The 17,501-nt window shown below is 38.0% G+C and overlaps 2 protein-coding genes, 1 long non-coding RNA gene and 1 other non-coding gene across 4 annotated transcripts; 2 read left to right on the top strand and 2 right to left on the bottom strand.

The window, feature by feature from the left end:
* The first annotated feature begins 2,503 nt into the window (after positions 1 to 2,503).
* On the top strand, positions 2,504 to 6,452 carry LOC108252183 (unconventional myosin-IXa-like). Its single transcript, XM_026822413.1, has 3 exons — positions 2,504 to 2,789; positions 5,224 to 5,617; positions 6,338 to 6,452. The coding sequence occupies exons 2-3, from the start codon at positions 5,316 to 5,318 to the stop codon at positions 6,450 to 6,452; spliced, it is 417 nt and encodes a 138-aa protein (XP_026678214.1). The 5' UTR covers positions 2,504 to 2,789; positions 5,224 to 5,315.
* A 1,470-nt stretch (positions 6,453 to 7,922) lies between these two features.
* Positions 7,923 to 9,701, top strand: LOC103507587 (unconventional myosin-IXa-like). Its single transcript, XM_008472077.3, has 2 exons — positions 7,923 to 8,489; positions 9,452 to 9,701. The coding sequence occupies exons 1-2, from the start codon at positions 8,188 to 8,190 to the stop codon at positions 9,699 to 9,701; spliced, it is 552 nt and encodes a 183-aa protein (XP_008470299.1). The 5' UTR covers positions 7,923 to 8,187.
* Trnaa-ugc lies at positions 9,276 to 9,347 on the bottom strand. Its single transcript has one exon. It is a non-coding gene; the product is annotated as a tRNA-Ala (tRNA).
* A 6,298-nt stretch (positions 9,702 to 15,999) lies between the features above and the next one.
* On the bottom strand, positions 16,000 to 16,357 carry LOC113466751. The gene is made up of 2 exons (XR_003391057.1): positions 16,209 to 16,357; positions 16,000 to 16,118 (listed from the first exon to the last, which is right to left on the bottom strand). It is a non-coding gene; the product is annotated as an uncharacterized LOC113466751 (long non-coding RNA).
* Between the last annotated feature and the right edge of the window lie 1,144 nt (positions 16,358 to 17,501).

Genomic DNA, 17,501 nt, shown 5'->3' with positions numbered 1-17,501 from the left:
GAGGATTAGGAGGAGGAGAAGAAGAGGAAAAAGAAGAAGAAGAAAAAAAAAAGAAGAAGAAGAAGAAGAAGAAGAAGAGGCAGAAGAAGAGAGAAAAAATTGAAGAGAGGAGGGGAGGTCTTATCATTCCGAAATCGAATAGAGAAGAAGGACAGGATAGGAGAAAGCCAGCCGTTCCGAGAACGAACCTTATGTGTTTTCGCCTGACAGGCACAAGTCTGATAGTCTGAGAAGCTTCCGACCTAGGTATCTCAGAACGTCTGAGCGTGAGTGGACAGCATATTTATGAGTAATGTTGGAGGAAAAGCGAGTTCTGATCGAATCAACCCCGGAGCTATGAGCATGCAGTCTCCTCTGAAGAAAAATCCTAATCATAGGTACATTACATACCTACTACACACTTCTTAGTGATATTAGTAAAAGGAAAACTGGTTTTTAGAGGAGTCTTATGGCTAAATCGAACTTCCGCGATCCATTTGTTGAGTTCTACATATTAATTAGGTATGTAGGTATGTACCTACTCTATGAGCGAATATTTCGTAATTCTAATGTGATTTGCAATTTGCATTCGGGTGGTGGTTACCTAGTTGGTTACCAGTAATAGCAGACTCTTGCTACGACACAGACCACACGAGTCTAGTGTAGCATTTGGTTAATTACCACGAAATAAAAATGGCAAAAACGGCAGCGAAAAACTCTTATGATTTATGATAATATAGAAAATCGGACAATTTTCTATATTATCATAAAATTTGACGTCAAATGGATCTCTGAAGAAGCCAATAACACGCTATTGCTCAAATGGTCACCCATCTGGATACTATCCAAGCCCAACGTTGCTTAACTTCAGTGATCCATCTGGGGTTCTTGAGGGGATGGGTACCGGGTACCGGTCTATTATTGGGAATGTGTCACATCCACCAGTGATTAGTGGAGATGTCAAAACTACCATATGTTGGATTAGTGGAGATGTCAAAACTCCCATGTTGTTCCAAATAGGGTTTTTAGATTAGTTATAGATGTCAAAACTCCAATGTATTCTATTCAGCAAATGATTTTATTCCATAGAGTCCATAGACCATAGAATGTTGTTGTTGTTGTTGTTGTAGCGGCTTTAGCTTTCGCCGAATGGCGATAGCAGAATAAAGAAAAGATGTCTTTTTCTATCTGCTATACACCGGGGTGATGGTCCTCTAGCTCTAGCCATGTTAATTTGGCTGGCTCGTCCTGAACCGCAGTCAACCATCGTGAGGACTTGTGCTTGGTCTTTAAAAGGAGAGAGAACCCTTTGAAGAACTGCCAGCTTGCTAGGCTGGTTAGGGTTAGCTGTTCTCCTCCCTGTTTATAGTCCCACAGCCAGACGCTAGTCTTCTCTCTGTTTAATGTCCCCTAGCCAGCCAGACATAGAATGTTGTTCTGCATCTAGGGTTTTAGATGAGTGGAGATGTGAAAACTCCCATGTTTTTCTGTATACCTACCTAGGGTTTTAGATTGGTGGAGATGTCAAAACTCCCAAGTTATTTCGCAAAGGATTTTATTCATTCAAGAGGCAGGATTAAAAGAAACGTGGCAATAAGGCGATATGTAGGATAGATAACATGTACCTAACTACCTTTTTGTTTGAGGTAGGTAGCTACTACCTTGATTCTTTTTTCATCAGTTGAAATAATTATTGCCATTTTTTTGTCCATCCGTTTATAACTACTCATGTGACTGGAATTCGAGGTTTACTACAAGGTCATTTTTTTATTTCACCTTTTTTTATTATTAAACTTTTTTTTTGTTCATTGAGGAGAAAAGTTGATTTAGGTAGGTAGTATAATAATTATGTAGAAGTAGGTAGCAGTTAGTAGCAAGTAGGTACGGTATTCGAAAACGAATAAACAACTTGCGCCTTCAAATTGGAATACAGATAGACTAAATTGAAGGGGTATTTTCCGAAAATATTTTCCCAAAATCGAAGAGAGATGGAAGACAGGACAGGAGTCAGCTGTTCCTTTTAGAAAGGTTTTATGAAATAAATATATGAATTTGAATTGAATCTGTTAAAATAAAATCCGCGCCAGACCTGCGATCTAGCGCTGACAACGCGATATAGGTAGATTCGCTACCATCCAAGCTAACTAGAGCCGTATTTTAATTATTATGTGATTTTTTTTTTATTCAACAGGAGATCTGAATTTTCATCTTCAAAACCCTGACTGCCAAAGCACATTCCATGGTGTTTACCCACAGAAACCCATGTATTAAAGTTAAAACATCTCCTATATCATGAGAGACAGACTCCTAAGAGTCTTAGACTGTTATGCTAAGATTTAGGGCCCAGACCAACACTCGATTTTTTCAAACCGCTTTCTCTTCTACATATGTTTTATTTTGGGAGACGGAATCATACAAGTGGAAAGGAAAAAGATGAAAGATGTGTGGTGTTCAAAAATTTGTCTTGTACATATGTTTTATTTTGGGAGACGGAATCATACAAGTGGAAAGGAAAAAGATGAAAGATGTGTGGTGTTCAAAAATTTGTAAATTTTTTTTTTGTATTATCACATTTTTGTCAAATTTCCAAGAAAAACGGAGATAAATTTCATAAACTAATTCTCGTTTATCTTTTCTTTTTCATTTCCTACTTAGTTTCTCGTTCGCACGCTTGTCGTTTTCTCGTCAGACAAAAGTAACAAAACAGAAGTCTGTAACATTTCAAGAACTGTCTTGTGTACCTACCACATCAGATCAGTTGCCTTGTGCAAAGAAAAAGTGATAGTAGTTTTTTGTTGTGTGACAAGTAGGTATTATGATCTTGCTAATGTGTAAAATACTCTTTCATTGAACAAATAGGTTTTTTGTTTCAATATTTTCAATTTAAAGAAGTGAAGGTGTTTTTAATTTTTCATCAAAAGAAAAAGAAAGTGGTGGACTTTGCACTTAACCAGATTGACAATGCTATGAGTAAGATTTCAAGCAAACTCCTGGTGATTCATAAGTAATTGTTGAGTGATCATTTATTCATTTCTTAAATCTCTTGTGTATTGTGATGACCAATATAGGGGGGATGTTACAGAATTCTGACACTGATTCAGGTTTCTTGAGAACTTGAATTTCTTAATTAAAGACTCGGTAATTTTTTGAAGGTTCTAATAATGGTAACTAAGTACCTATTTGGCAAATAAAACAAATATGGAATAGCCATTGTATATAAAACCAATGTGAATTATTTTATTTGCTTTGCATATATTCCAGTAGTCTCAATTATGAAAGTTGAGAATTAATAAGCATCTGTAAAACACCCAATTTTACAGACAGCACTTTTGTACTAGATTTAGGACTGCAGTTGTGCTCTCCCCCCAATGTCAAAACAGCTTGACCGTAATCTTATTGTACCCAGAAAGGAGGTATAATATGTGAGCTTTACACAGCATTTGTGATTCTCTGTACTTTTTTCCATTGGTAAAACGGCTGGGCCAACAATACAGCCAAAGTTTAGTGCACATAAGTAAATAGTTTAGTGCACATCAGACTTGTACAACAAAGACCCAGGAGCTATTCCACTAAGCAACCTGTTCCTGAAAGCAACTTTGCACTCAGACCAATGTGAATTATTTTATTTGCTTTGCATATATTCCAGTAGTCTCAATATGTCCATCATCTGTTATGAAAGTTGAGAATTAATGAGCATCTGTAAAACACCCAATTTTACAGACAGCACTTTTGTACTAGATTTAGGACTGCAGTAGTGCTCTCCCCCCAATGTCAAAACAGCTTGACCGTAATCTTATTGTACCCAGAAAGTAGGTATAATAAATATGTGTGCTTTACACAGCATTTGTGATTCTCTGTACTTTTTTCCATTGGTAAAATGGCTGGGCCAACAATACAGCCAAAGTTTAGTGCACATAAATAGTTTAGTGCACATCAGACTTGTACAACAAAGACCCAGGAGCTATACCACTAAGCAACCTGTTCCTGAAAGCAACTTTGCACTCAACATTTTGCATGACATCAGAATGATATCACCACAACTGTTATAATGATTGTGGAATGTTTTTCCAAGGTTTTTCATATTCAAATGCTTTATTTAGACAGACTGTACCAGCAGTCTCATTTTTATTGGTTTGAATAATTTGTCACATAATAAAAACCAAGTAGGTAGGTAGGTACCTACTCCTACTTAACTAGGGTTAGGTATTTTTCCCATGTATTTAGACAAATGACATTTTTTTTTATGAATCTTAGATTCAGAAAAAAAACTAATAATAAATAATAAAATACCCCCTTTGTAAGTCTGGGTGTCGTTAGACAGACTGTACCAGCAGTCTCATTTTTATTGGTTTGAATAATTTGTCACATAATAAAAACCAAGTAGGTAGGTAGGTACCTACTTAACTAGGGTTAGGTATTTTTCCCATGTATTTAGACAAATGACATTTTTTTTTTTTATATGAATCTTAGATTCAGAAAAAAAAACTATTAATAAATAATAAAATACCCCCTTTGTAAGTCTGGGTGTCAGTGTCCAGCAGCCTGCCTATACCACAACACATTTTTCGAGGCTTTTAACCACATAGGAAATCCTTTGTCATACCCAGCATCCTGGTTACAGCATGATATTCAGTGTACTTGAGCTGTGAAGTTCTTATCATGTTTTATCAAATAGCTAGTGATTCTAGTGAGGCAGTGAGTTTGATATTTCCTGCAGCAGGCTGTTCTACTAATGCATGATTAACGCAATTACAAGGGAGATTTGTTTACTATGAGTCACATGTGAAAACTGACCTGTTAGTTTAAATTCCCAGACTCATTGATGAATTAATGTGTTACTTGCTGAAGTATTAAGTACTCACATGTGAAAACTGACCTGTTAGTTTAAATTCCCAGACTCATTGATGAATTAATGTGTTACTTGCTGAAGTATTAAGTACTTAATCATTGATAATTATCAACTGAAAAGTTCAGGCTCAGTTATTTACTTTGTGAAGACTTTTCTATTTTTTTCATCATTGTTATTATCATTATTATTATTATTATTTAATAAAATAAATTGTTCAAGTAGTTATGTACCTACATACTCTTAAATAATAAGCTTCAATCATGCTATTACTTAAAGAACCATTTTCTCAGTGAACTGAAGTAACTATTCACTTCAAAAAAGCTCAAAATCAACTCTTGAAAGTAAAGAAAAACTATCTATTACATACTTAGGTTTGAATAAAAATGATTTATTAGGGTAAATATAAACTGTTGTATAAAAACAAAAACTATTCAACACCAGGAATGGTTGATTTTCAATGTGGTGAAACGTGAGGAACAAAACCGTCATGACCAACATATTGACAACAGAAACGGGACGCTATGTAGTTCAAGTTTACGTCGGTGCCCTCTCACAACACTATGAAGCCCTGAGTGTTGAAGCCAGCAAACAAACATCCTCCGAGGAAATTGTCCAGTGTATTGTTGAACGATTACAACTGGGCAATACAATCAACTATGAGTTGGCGGAGGTGGTTGGAGATGAGTGTGGACAGGAATGTAAAGAGAGACGGCTGGGACCGACAGAATGTCCAGTGGCTTGTATGCTCCTGTGGCCCAAGGATACTGATAGCACAGAGGATAGATATCGGTAAGTAGTACTAATAATGATGGAATGTGAGAGCCATTGGTGTTGGTTGGTAACATGCAGATCTGGTTCACTTCCACCACCAAGAGATGTGAAAGAGGAATAAAATGGTGCATATTAAGAAATAATGGCACTTTTTTTATAGCCCCGGGCGGGAATCGAACCCGCGGCCTAGCGCTTACAAGGCAGACGCACTACTAACTAAGCTAACTAGGCTGGCTACCTGATGGTGCTTTATGACTGGATCTATGTCTACAGTGAAATAGCTATCTGAATGGATGTGTCTACAAGTCTAATGTCCATTATTAAGTCCCATGCTGTTTCCGTCCCGTCTCAAAATAGGAAACTAGAAAACAATGGGGGTTTCACCACATTTCATGTTCACCAAAATCACGAATACCACAGTTAACATGCACAGCCAGTGGTGACGGATATATAGGGTGTTCCTAAAGGGGAGGGACACCAAGTAGGTATTATGATCTTGCTAATGTGTAAAATACTCTTTCATTGAACAAATAGGTTTTTTGTTTCAATATTTTCAATTTAAACAAGAGAAGGTGTTTTTAATTTTTCATCAAAAGAAAAAGAAAGTGGTGGACTTTGCACTCAACCAGATTGACAATGCTATGAGTAAGATTTCAAGCAAACTCCTGGTGATTCATAAGTAATTGTGATCATTTATTCATTTCTTAAATCTCTTGTGTATTGTGATGACCAATATAGGGGAGATGTTTCAGACTTCCATCAAAAGAAAAAGAAAGTGGTGGACTTTGCACTTAACCAGATTGACAATGCTATGAGTAAGATTTCAAGCAAACTCCTGGTGATTCACAAGTAATTGTTGAGTGATCATTTATTCATTTCTTAAATCTCTTGTGTATTGTGATGACCAATATAGGGGAGATGTTTCAGACTTCTGACACTGATTCAGGTTTCTTGAGAACTTGAATTTCTTAATTAAAGACTCGGTAATTTTTTGAAGGTTCTAATAATGGTAACTACCTATTTGGCAAATAAAACAAATATGGAATAGCCATTGTATATATAACCAATGTGAATTATTTTATTTGCTTTGCATATATTCCAGTAGTCTCAATATGTCCATCATCTGTTATGAAAGTTGAGAATTAATGAGATAATGAGCATCTGTAAAACACCCAATTTTATAGACAGCACTTTTGTACTTATGATTTAGGACTGCAGTAGTGCTCTCCCCCCAATGTCAAAATAGCTTGACCGTAATCTTATTGTACCCAGAAAGTAGGTATAATATGTGTGCTTTACACAGCATTTGTGATTCTCTGTACTTTTTTCCATTGGTAAAATGGCTGGGCCAACAATACAGCCAAAGTTTAGTGCACATAAATAGTTTAGTGCACATCAGACTTGTACAACAAAGACCCAGGAGCTATTCCACTAAGCAACCTGTTCCTGAAAGCAACTTTGCACTCAACATTTTGCATGACATCAGAATGATATCACCACAACTGTTATAATGATTGTGGAATGTTTTTCCAAGGTTTTTCATATTCAAATGCTTTATTTAGACAGACTGTACCAGCAGTCTCATTTTTATTGGTTTGAATAATTTGTCACATAATAAAAACCAAGTAGGTAGGTAGGTACCTACTCCTACTTAACTAGGGTTAGGTATTTTTCCCATGTATTTAGACAAATGACATTTTTTTTTATGAATCTTAGATTCAGAAAAAAAACTAATAATAAATAATAAAATACCCCCTTTGTAAGTCTGGGTGTCGGTGTCCAGCAGCCTGCCTATACCACAACACATTTTTCGAGGCTTTTAACCACATAGGAAATCCTTTGTCATACCCAGCATCCTGGTTACAGCATGATATTCAGTGTACTTAGGAGTTGTGAAGTTCTTATCATGTTTTATCAAATAGCTAGTGATTCTAGTGAGGCAGTGAGTTTGATATTTCCTGCAGCAGGCTGTTCTACTAATGCATGATTAACGCAATTACAAGGGAGATTTGTTTACTATGAGTCACATGTGAAAACTGACCTGTTAGTTTAAATTCCCAGACTCATTGATGAATTAATGTGTTACTTGCTGAAGTATTAAGTACTTAATCCTAAATATATACAGCCCCTTGTGTAACTGACTCACTCATACTAATTCTAACCCACTTCTAGATGAGCTAGGACGATGCGGTTTTCACCATTGGATTCCATACTTTTATCTTCAGTTATTTACTTTGTGAAGAATTTTCTATTTTTTTCATCATCATTATTATTATCATTAATTATTATTATTATTATTTAATAAAATAAATTGTTCAAGTAGTTATGTACCTACATACTCTTAAATAATAAGCTTCAATCATGCTATTACTTAAAGAACCATTTTCTCAGTGAACTGAAGTAACTATTCACTTCAAAAAAGCTCAAAATCAACTCTTGAAAGTAAAGAAAAACTATCTATTACATACTTAGGTTTGAATAAAAATGATTTATTAGGGTAAATATAAACTGTTGTATAAAAACAAAAACTATTCAACACCAGGAATGGTTGATTTTCAATGTGGTGAAACGTGAGGAACAAAACCGTCATGACCAACATATTGACAACAGAAACGGGACGCTATGTAGTTCAAGTTTACGTCGGTGCCCTCTCACAACACTATGAAGCCCTGAGTGTTGAAGCCAGCAAACAAACATCCTCCGAGGAAATTGTCCAGTGTATTGTTGAACGATTACAACTGGGCAATACAATCAACTATGAGTTGGCGGAGGTGGTTGGAGATGAGTGCGGACAGGAATGTAAAGAGAGACGGCTGGGACCGACAGAATGTCCAGTGGCTTGTATGCTCCTGTGGCCCAAGGATACTGATAGCACAGAGGATAGATATCGGTAAGTAGTACTAATAATGATGAAATGTGAGAGCCATTGGTGTTGGTTGGTAACATGCAGATCTGGTTCACTTCCACCATCAAGAGATGTGAAAGAGGAATAAAATGGTGCATATTAAGAAATAATGGCACTTTTTTTATACCTATTGATAAATACCCAAGAGTCCTAAGATTGACGAGTCCCTTTACTTCAGCAATAAGCTACTACTTACCATTATTGCGGTCAAAATCTCAAATTATATCAAGGACAAAATTCCATACCTTGTTTGAGCTTGAACCCATACCCTCCTGCTTTGTCTATACCTTGACCACTACACTCATGGAAGGAGCTGAGGTTCCTGGATGTCCAAAAGGTTTAAACCCCAATCCTTCCAACATCATTAAATGTAAATGAACTCGGCCCTGCAACAGGTCAAGGTGAATCTGACCTGGGATGAAACCGACCCTGACCGTGTGGAAGCGGTGAGCAAACTGATGAGCGGAGATGTGGACGAGGCCAATCTGAAAACCTACCTGGCTACCAGCAGCGAGGAGGAAGGTAAGAGGGACTTTTTGTATAAAAAATGCAATTTCTTTGTGTTATTATGTCACAACTTTGGTGCTCACTGCAGCATTGTAGGATTTTTTCCCAATATCTCAATAATCCTATCAACCAATGTTTACCTACCATGCTGGCACCGGTCGCTATGTACATTTACATGTCATAGCTACTCATTTTCCTCACGAGGCTGAGTGGGCCCCGCAACAGCCAGTCACGGAATCAATTATCTGCATAATACAAATTTCTTGACCCCACCGGGAATCGAACCCGGGTCTCCCGCGTGCAAGGCGAGTGCAGTGACCACTATGCCATGGGAGCTGACCAACATCATTAAATAGGAAACTATCTCATGGACTCGGAAGTAAGTAGGTAAGTACTACACCACCAAGCCTGTTCAATTCAATTCTTTGTTTTTCCAACAGATTCTACCTCCGTGAGAAGCTCAATGACAACATCTGGGCCGATGGATTCAACATTGATCCAGAACTGATTCGGGACTACTTCTACCGCTTCCTGTATCAGCCGCAGGACCGCGAGTATCCGGACTTGTGTCAGTTGCCCGACTTGAATGAGACAACCCTCCTGGAGAACTTACGGGCAAGGTTCAATGCAGGGCATATCTATACGTATGTTGGCTCAATCTTGATTGCTGTCAATCCGTTTAAGGTATGAATTTTTTTTGATTATTTTACTTTTAATTTTTAGCTCTTTTTTTGTGAAGATGTTTAACTGCCAAGGTTGGAGAACTTACGGGCAAGGTTCAATGCAGGGCATATCTATACGTATGTTGGCTCAATCTTGATTGCTGTCAATCCGTTTAAGGTATGATTTTTTTGATTGTTTTACTTTGAATTTTTAGCTCTTTTTTTGTGAAGATGTTTAACTGCCAAGGTCTTATTTTCCCAAAATCGAAGAGAGATGGAAGACAGGACAGGAGTCAGCTGTTCCTTTTAGAAAGGTTTTATGAAATAAATATATGAATTTAAATTGAATCTGTTAAAATAAAATCCGCGCCAGTCCAGTCCCGCGATCTAGCGCTTACAACGCGATATAGGTAGATGATAAAATCCGCCCCGGGCGGGAATCGAACCCGCGGCCTAGCGTTTACAAGGCAGACGCACTACCAACTAAGCTAACTAGGCTGGCTCGGGAAAGAATTTATCCAACAAATAGAAAAGGACATGGAATTTTAGCCAACACCTGCTAGCAGGCTAAGAGTAATGTTACACCAAGCGTGTAAACGCCAGATCGCGGGCTCGATTCCCGCCCGGGGCGGATTTTATCCAAACAAAAACAGATAACGTTCGTTCTCTGAACGGCTGACTTTCTCCTATCCCGTCTTCCTGTTCTACTTCTCTTTAGGGACTATAAGATCTTGTAGTTAAAGTTCCCTCTGTCAAATCTCTTAGAAAAAAGGATCCAAACTTTCTAAGCACCGTGTGTCGTAAGAGGGAATAATATGTTGTAAGAGATGTTTTTCATTTTATTGTGTGAGTATGATGGCTTGGCCCACTGCCCAATACGCCTGTCTAAATGTCTATCAAGTGTAGGTAATGGGCTGTTTCGTCCCACGGACCAAATGAAAAAAGCTGAAAATTTGGCCAAATTCACTCCAAAAGCCACCAAATTTTCTTTTCGATTTTGGGACGATAAGACTTAGCAGTTACAGTTAGTTCCCTCTCAAATCAAAACTCTTCTTTCTTCAGGAATCTTTGTGATTTGTGGTAAAGCAGAGAGCTTTTTCACAACTTTAGTGGGTATCACAACATTACTAACTACTCCCTTTACCATTAATTTTCATATACTCTTATCAATTTACACTGGTAATGCCGCCACTGGTCGCTACTCTATTAAAGTAGCTACTTACTTGTCCTCACGAGGCTGAGTGCACCCCAAACTCCAAGCACAAAGCCGAAAAAAACTTCGACCCCGCCGGGAATCGAACCCGGGGGAAAAATATTTAGGAACGGAAGAGGCGTATGATCCCCGTAAGATGTTGAATATTTATTTCGCATTTTCACGTCGCATTCTTATCATTCTTCTATTGCGCTCTTATCGTTTTTAATTCTTCCGTTCGAATTATGCTCATTCTTCTATCTTGTATTTAAATTTAACCCCAGATAAGTACAGGCTTTATTATGAAATCTGTCTACTTATGTATAAAAGAAAAATATGGACTAAAGTACATATCTTAGTCCAAACCTTTAGGGCTGTTTGCCCTGGCGCCTTAAAACTCAGAGTGGGTTTTTTGTGTGCAATACAAAAAGCCCACAGACAGACACAAGTACATATCTACTTATGAAAGAAGAAAAAAAAGATGAGATCTATACCCCAACCAAAATGTTTCATGGTAGGGGCCTTTGTACGAAATTATCTTTTTCGCTATAACTCCCGAACAGTGCGTCCGATTTTGATGAAATCTGGCAGAAATATGGAACACCTAAAAACCTTTTGTGGGTTAAAAGTTGGGTCGCAACGAAATCATCAGACCCGTTATTCATTCTACGAGTATTTTATTTTATACCAATTAATATCCATGTTTTCAATTTTTTTAATCATTTCAATCTGATTTTAATGTAACAAAGCCAGCCTAGTTAGCTTAGTTGGTAGTGCGTTGAGGAAAATGAGTAGCTATGACATATAAATGCGCATAGCGACCGGTGCCAGCATGGTAGGTAAACATTTGATTTTAGGATTATTGAGAAAATCCTACAATGCTGCAGTGAGCACCCCGAAGTTGTGACATAATAACACAAAGAAACTGGATTTACATTTATTCCCCTATTTAGGATTATTGAGAAAATCCTACAATGCTGCAGTGAGCACCCCGAAGTTGTGACATAATAACACAAAGAAACTGGATTTACATTTACATTTATTCCCCTAAAAACTAAGAAACCTCTACATCCTGCATAAAGTTAAGGATATGGAAAGCAGGGACAGCTTCTGAGCGGGGACAGGTAAGATCGGGGGTACAAGCAATTTATATTGAAAAAGACGCGGCTTCAACGCCAGAGAGAAAAAAGTGTAAATAATAATAACGTAAAAAAATAATATAAAACTGAGATGAGAATAGGAAGGGGAGGGAGAGGAAAATATAGAAACAAGAGTGGAGAAGGAAGAAGAGTGGATGAGAAGAGGGGAAGTTGAGATGGATAAGGGAGGAGAGGTTGAGGGGAAAGTGGAAGAGGGAAGAGAGGATGGGAAGGAAAAGGAGGAGGCAGGGACGGAGTTGGAGAAGAAGGAAATAAGAGGATTCATCAGACGAGAAGTCTGCAGGCAATATGTACAGGATGTCTTGTGATTGTGTCTTGTCAGTAAGTTTGCGTCAAGTTAAATGGAGGTTAAATCGCGATTGATACCTGCGAGTTAGCTTACCTACTTAGCGGTGTTCCTAACGTAAAAAAGAAAACCAACCTCAGTAGTGTAGTGGTTAGCGTGGTGGACTTCGGATCTGGAGGTTGGTGATTCGAGTCCAAGTCGAGTCATAAAATTTAGCGTAGCATATTAATCAGTGAACTACCAACATTTGTGACGAACATTTACGAGTAGGTACCTATGCTTAACACAATTAAAACTCCTTTTTAAATCAGTCCAATTCTGAGGTGGTGATTCATACCCTCAAAGGGCAAAAGAACATTTTACGTAATTGGGTAGCTAGGTAGCTCCTATGCACAACCCTCCTTTATCCAGGCTTGGGACTGGAGGTAGGTATTTACGGGGGAGTTATTTTACCTAGGGGTAAAAAAGCTAGGGGGAATGTTCAAGGCATGGAGTTAGATTTATGATAGAAGGGAAACATTTCAAGTGATATAGGTGAAATGTGGGGTGTAAAAGAAAAGATCGACAGATTCGCTACCTATGTCCTTGGTTGTATTGGCTGTTATACCTAGGTACCTACCTATCTAAAACATTTCAGTGGCATGAGTTTATTCACCAGAATCAATCCCTAATAAAATAGAAAAGACTTGGGGCGGTCACTCACGTATAGGTTTACCTATTCAAGCAAACTTGTCAGGTAAAACTGTATGTTATCGGCCTTACAAAAATCAATCCCGCACAACAAGAGTATCACCAACCATACGAAACTATACACATAAAGCCCACCCTGAAGATTAGGTGTAAGGACAAACAGATTCAAAAGATGGGTTAAGATTAAACGAATCTATAAACCATACGAAATATTCGCACTCCAAGTCGAAATCTCGGCGACCCTGTATGAGACAACATTTCACATACAATTCAGAAAAGAGGTTTGTCCTTCAGGAAAAGTGCCCGCGGGATTTGCTGGGGTTCTGGGTACCGTCATTTCTTATTAGTACCCGTCGGGCATCAGATGGGTTGTCATGGCAACGGTTCAGGAGAACAGAAGTACCAGGAGGCATTTTATACTGTGAAGTTGAATCTCGCACATTTAATTTATAAATCTTCACGACGACGGAACGGATGTTGCCAGGAGAGGAGCCAGAAACGTTCCTATGGCTCAAGATTGTCAAGAAACAAACGGGCCGGTCTAGTTATCTTTGAAGGTAGCCCACCTTGTAAGTGAAGGATCGCAGGTTCGAATCCTGCTCGGGGAACTTCATCTAAAGTTCCCCTGGCTCAAGAAACAAACAGGCTAGCTAGCTTGGAAGTTAGCGCCCACCTTGTAAGCGGAGGATCGCAAGTTTGAATCCCAGTCGGGAAACTTCATCCGAAACAGATGGAATTCGTTCTTGGAACGGCTGGCTTTCTATCCGTTTTTGGATCCTAAGACCAGCCTAAAATTTGGACCAGTGACTTCAAAACAATACTACTAGCCTTTCCCGGAAAATTTTAGCACCTATCACCACCAAGTAACCTAGGTAACTTTAGTTATTTTTGCTGACAAATAAAAAATAGAAAGATAGGTATTCTAATAAAAAAAACCTTGTTTATACTCTTATAAGTACCTTTAGTTAAGGCCTGTTCCGAGACATTATGGCACCCGGACTTTCGTCTTTCGTAATGCCGCCCCTGTCACCTATACTGCATTCTCCAAGTTTCATTGTTCCAATTTTTGCCTGAGACCATAACCCAGGAGCCTCCGGTTTCCAAACTGAAATATCCCCCTGGCATTCGAGATGGAAAATACCTGGATCAGCCGTTCTCAACCTATGGGACAGGTGATCTAATTGGTAGGAAGTTTATTCTTCTTGAAGGTGGGTTCCACTTCGAAACTAGGTAAAGTTAATCTAATCAAATTCAACAATATCATTGGCTAACCTAAATTTGAAGTCTAAAATTAACCAGTCAGATAGTTTTTTTTTTGTTTAATCCAATGGGATTAACTTTAATTTTGAAGTGTAGCCCCGGGCTTTTAAAGAATAAACTACGAGAATGGGCAATCATTGTGCTTATTTATACTGCTCGAATAGGACAACAGAATCCCTTTACCTTTACCCCAACATAATACTACTGTACTAAAATTGTGCTCGTGTTATCAAACAATAGTGATGATGAAATTCCATACCTCGGCTGGGATCGAACCCACGCTCTCCTGATAAGGCGAGGGTAGATTTTTGGGAACCTCCTGTAGTCCTGGGCTAGATTGTCTTCAACGTGATATTTTCATTTCATTACACTCCAACGTTAGATTTTAAATTACACAGCAAGACATTTCGAGAAATAAGTATATGGGGTTACGTCCAACAAGGAGTGGATGAGTCGAGTACCCCCCTTCTAGGGATGATGTAGGAAGGGAACTTACGGCAGGGTTAGCCAACCCTCCGCAAAACGTAAATGGAAAACACCTTGAGAATGAACTCCCCATCCGTGGCACAAGCTTCGGCTTTTACGGATGGGTATACCATTTGTTAACAATTTATTTGATGAGAGAGTTGTGTTCTGAAAAACCAATAAATGGAAACTTATAAAATTAAATTAACCTAACCTGACTTCAGATTTGGATTTTTCACAACTTTTTACGTAGGAATCGACCTTTTATTCATAATTTTTACCCAACTGCAACTGCTCCGTGAGAGAGAAAAAAATAAGTCAGTAACAAAAATATATTAAGGCATCATTCATTATTATTTTTTTAATTTCTATACGTCCAATCAAAAATGCCCCTTTACTTCATCGTCGGATTTGCAAAATTTATAGTTTTAGAATTCGGAATATTCGACCCAATTTTCGAAATCGACAGTGTCTAATAACCCCGGAATCAGTTTCCGAACCCGAGTATTCCCGAGTCAACCCGAAGGCGAAAAAAATATTCGTGTGAATTCGAGACTTAGCGACGATGGGGTAAACGAGGCTTTACCAAATGCTTTCGAGAAATCAACAAAACACTTCACCCGTGTATCGTATTGAATAGTTAAACAAAGAATAACTTTGTACAACATAACATAATTATTATGATGTGTTCAAGACTTTACATATAGAATTTGGATTTTAGCTTTCTTCCAAAGAAGTGCCTGCTAGCGACGATGGGGTAAACGAGGCTTTACCAAATGCTTTCGAGAAATCAACAAAACACTTCACCCGTGTATCGTATTGAATAGTTAAATGTTAAACAAAGAATAACTTTGTACAACATAACATAATTATTATGATGTGTTCATGACTTTAGATATAGAATTTGGATTTTAGCTTTCTTCCAAAGAAGTGCCTGTACTCAATACTGCCCTCACACTCACACTAGCAATATTTCTGTCAATTCTTTTAAAAATATCAATAGTGGACCTATTGACAGTACTTTTTCAAAGGAGAGATACGAATTGTCAATATATTTTCGCACACTAATCACAAAAGTATTGACAATGTGCGAGCGGTATTAGATTCGTGTTGCCTTGGAATGCGACAAAAATACAGAATAATTATGGATGCCCATTGCTGAATTCCAAAGCAAAAATTCAGCCCTTGGGCGTGTTGCCTTGGAATGCGACAAAAATACAGAATAATTATGGATGCCCATTGCTGAATTCCAAAGCAAAAATTCAGCCCTTGGGGGGGACACTGTAATGTACAAAGGTTATTCAATTGGACATAAGACAGGGGTGGTAGTTGTATGATTTCTCAAGCGCATCTAAACAAGACCTGTACCATAACTAACTTCTAACACAAGACCTGTACCATAACTAACTTCTAACACAAGACCTGTACCATAACTAACTTCTAACACAAGACCTGTACCATAACTAACTTCTAACACAAGACCTGTACCCAAAACTAACGACGTGGGAAGGGGGAGGGTTGAGGTGTACAAACCGTGCAGATGAAATAATACAGATTTAAGTAGGTGCGATTTTGAACATTTGGAGGAAAAAGGCAAAACCTGGATAATTTGCTTTACGTTTTTATGTTTTGAATTCGGGAGGGTTGAGGTGTACAAACCGTGCAGATGAAATAATACAGATTTAAGTAGGTGCGATTTTGAACATTTGGAGGAAAAAGGCAAAATCTGGATAATTTGCTTTACGTTTTTATGTTTTTAATTTCAGTTGTTATTGAGTCCGTAAGCATCAATTCATCCCTCAATCAAACCGAACATGAACCTCAATAAAAAGAAATTCGTGCTATGAAAAGAATTTCTGACTCCCTATGAGTTCACGTGACGTGATAGTAGTGTGTTTCTACCTTAAATTTCAAGAACTCACTCCCCTCCGTTCAGTTATTATTGAGTCAGTAAGCATCAATTCATCCCTCAATCAAACCGAACATGAATCTCAATAAAAAGAAATTCGTGCTATGAAAAGCAATGAAAAGAATATCTGACTCCCTATGAGTTCACGTTACGTGACGTGATAGTGGTGTGTTTCTACCTTAAAACTCGAGAACTCACTCCTTTCGTTCAATTATTATTGAATTCATAAGCATCTAAAGATTCTAAAGCATCAATTCATCACTCAATCAAAGAGAACATGAACCTCAATAAAAAGAAATTCGTGCTATGAAAAGAATGAAAAGGGAGGAGGGGTGGTATTATAATTTTATATCTCGAGTGAAATTAAAAACTCGTTAACCTAACCATAGTGTGTCCATTATGCTGCCGGGTGCCCGCTAAACTGGGGTGCACCGGCCGAGTCAAAAACATAGTTTAAATTTGCTGTAAGCTTTGGACATACACTACGCCATGAGAGCCTGCTACACACTGTAATCGAAGGAGTTGTGGAAGGAGAAGAGGAAGGAAAGAATGACCAAGGAAAGAATTTATCCAACAAATAGAAAAGGACATGGAATTTTAGCCAACACCTGCGAGCAGCCTAAGGGTAATGTTACACCAAGCGTGTAAACGCCAGATCGCGGGCTCGATTCCCGCCCGGGGCGGATTTTATCCAAACAAAAACAGATAACGTTCGTTCTCTGAACGGCTGACTTTCTCCTATCCTTAAATGTGTTTTTAAAGAGGATCATAATTCTATTAGTAATTTTATACGAGTTTCGAAATTTTAATATCCACGGTTTTTAAAAGGTGCAAGAGTAAAATCGTGTGTTCGGAGAAGATTCTTT

The sequence above is a fragment of the Diaphorina citri genome, unplaced genomic scaffold (genome assembly GCF_000475195.1).
Source record: "Diaphorina citri unplaced genomic scaffold, Diaci psyllid genome assembly version 1.1 scaffold327, whole genome shotgun sequence".
Lineage (NCBI taxonomy): Eukaryota > Metazoa > Arthropoda > Insecta > Hemiptera > Psyllidae > Diaphorina > Diaphorina citri.
The sequence above is the reverse complement of the archived record's forward strand: the minus strand, read 5'-3'. Positions and strand labels throughout refer to the sequence as shown.

What these genes read in the sequence shown, in the direction of transcription:
- LOC108252183 (XM_026822413.1), top strand. Translation starts at nt 5,316, where the DNA reads ATGACCAACATATTGACAACAGAAACGGGACGCTATGTAGTTCAAGTT. An exon ending in AGCACAGAGGATAGATATCG is followed by an intron (nt 5,618 to 6,337) that starts GTAAGTAGTACT and finishes TGACCAATATAG; the next exon opens with GGGAGATGTTTCAGACTTCC.
- LOC103507587 (XM_008472077.3), top strand. Translation starts at nt 8,188, where the DNA reads ATGACCAACATATTGACAACAGAAACGGGACGCTATGTAGTTCAAGTT. An exon ending in AGCACAGAGGATAGATATCG is followed by an intron (nt 8,490 to 9,451) that starts GTAAGTAGTACT and finishes TTTTTCCAACAG; the next exon opens with ATTCTACCTCCGTGAGAAGC.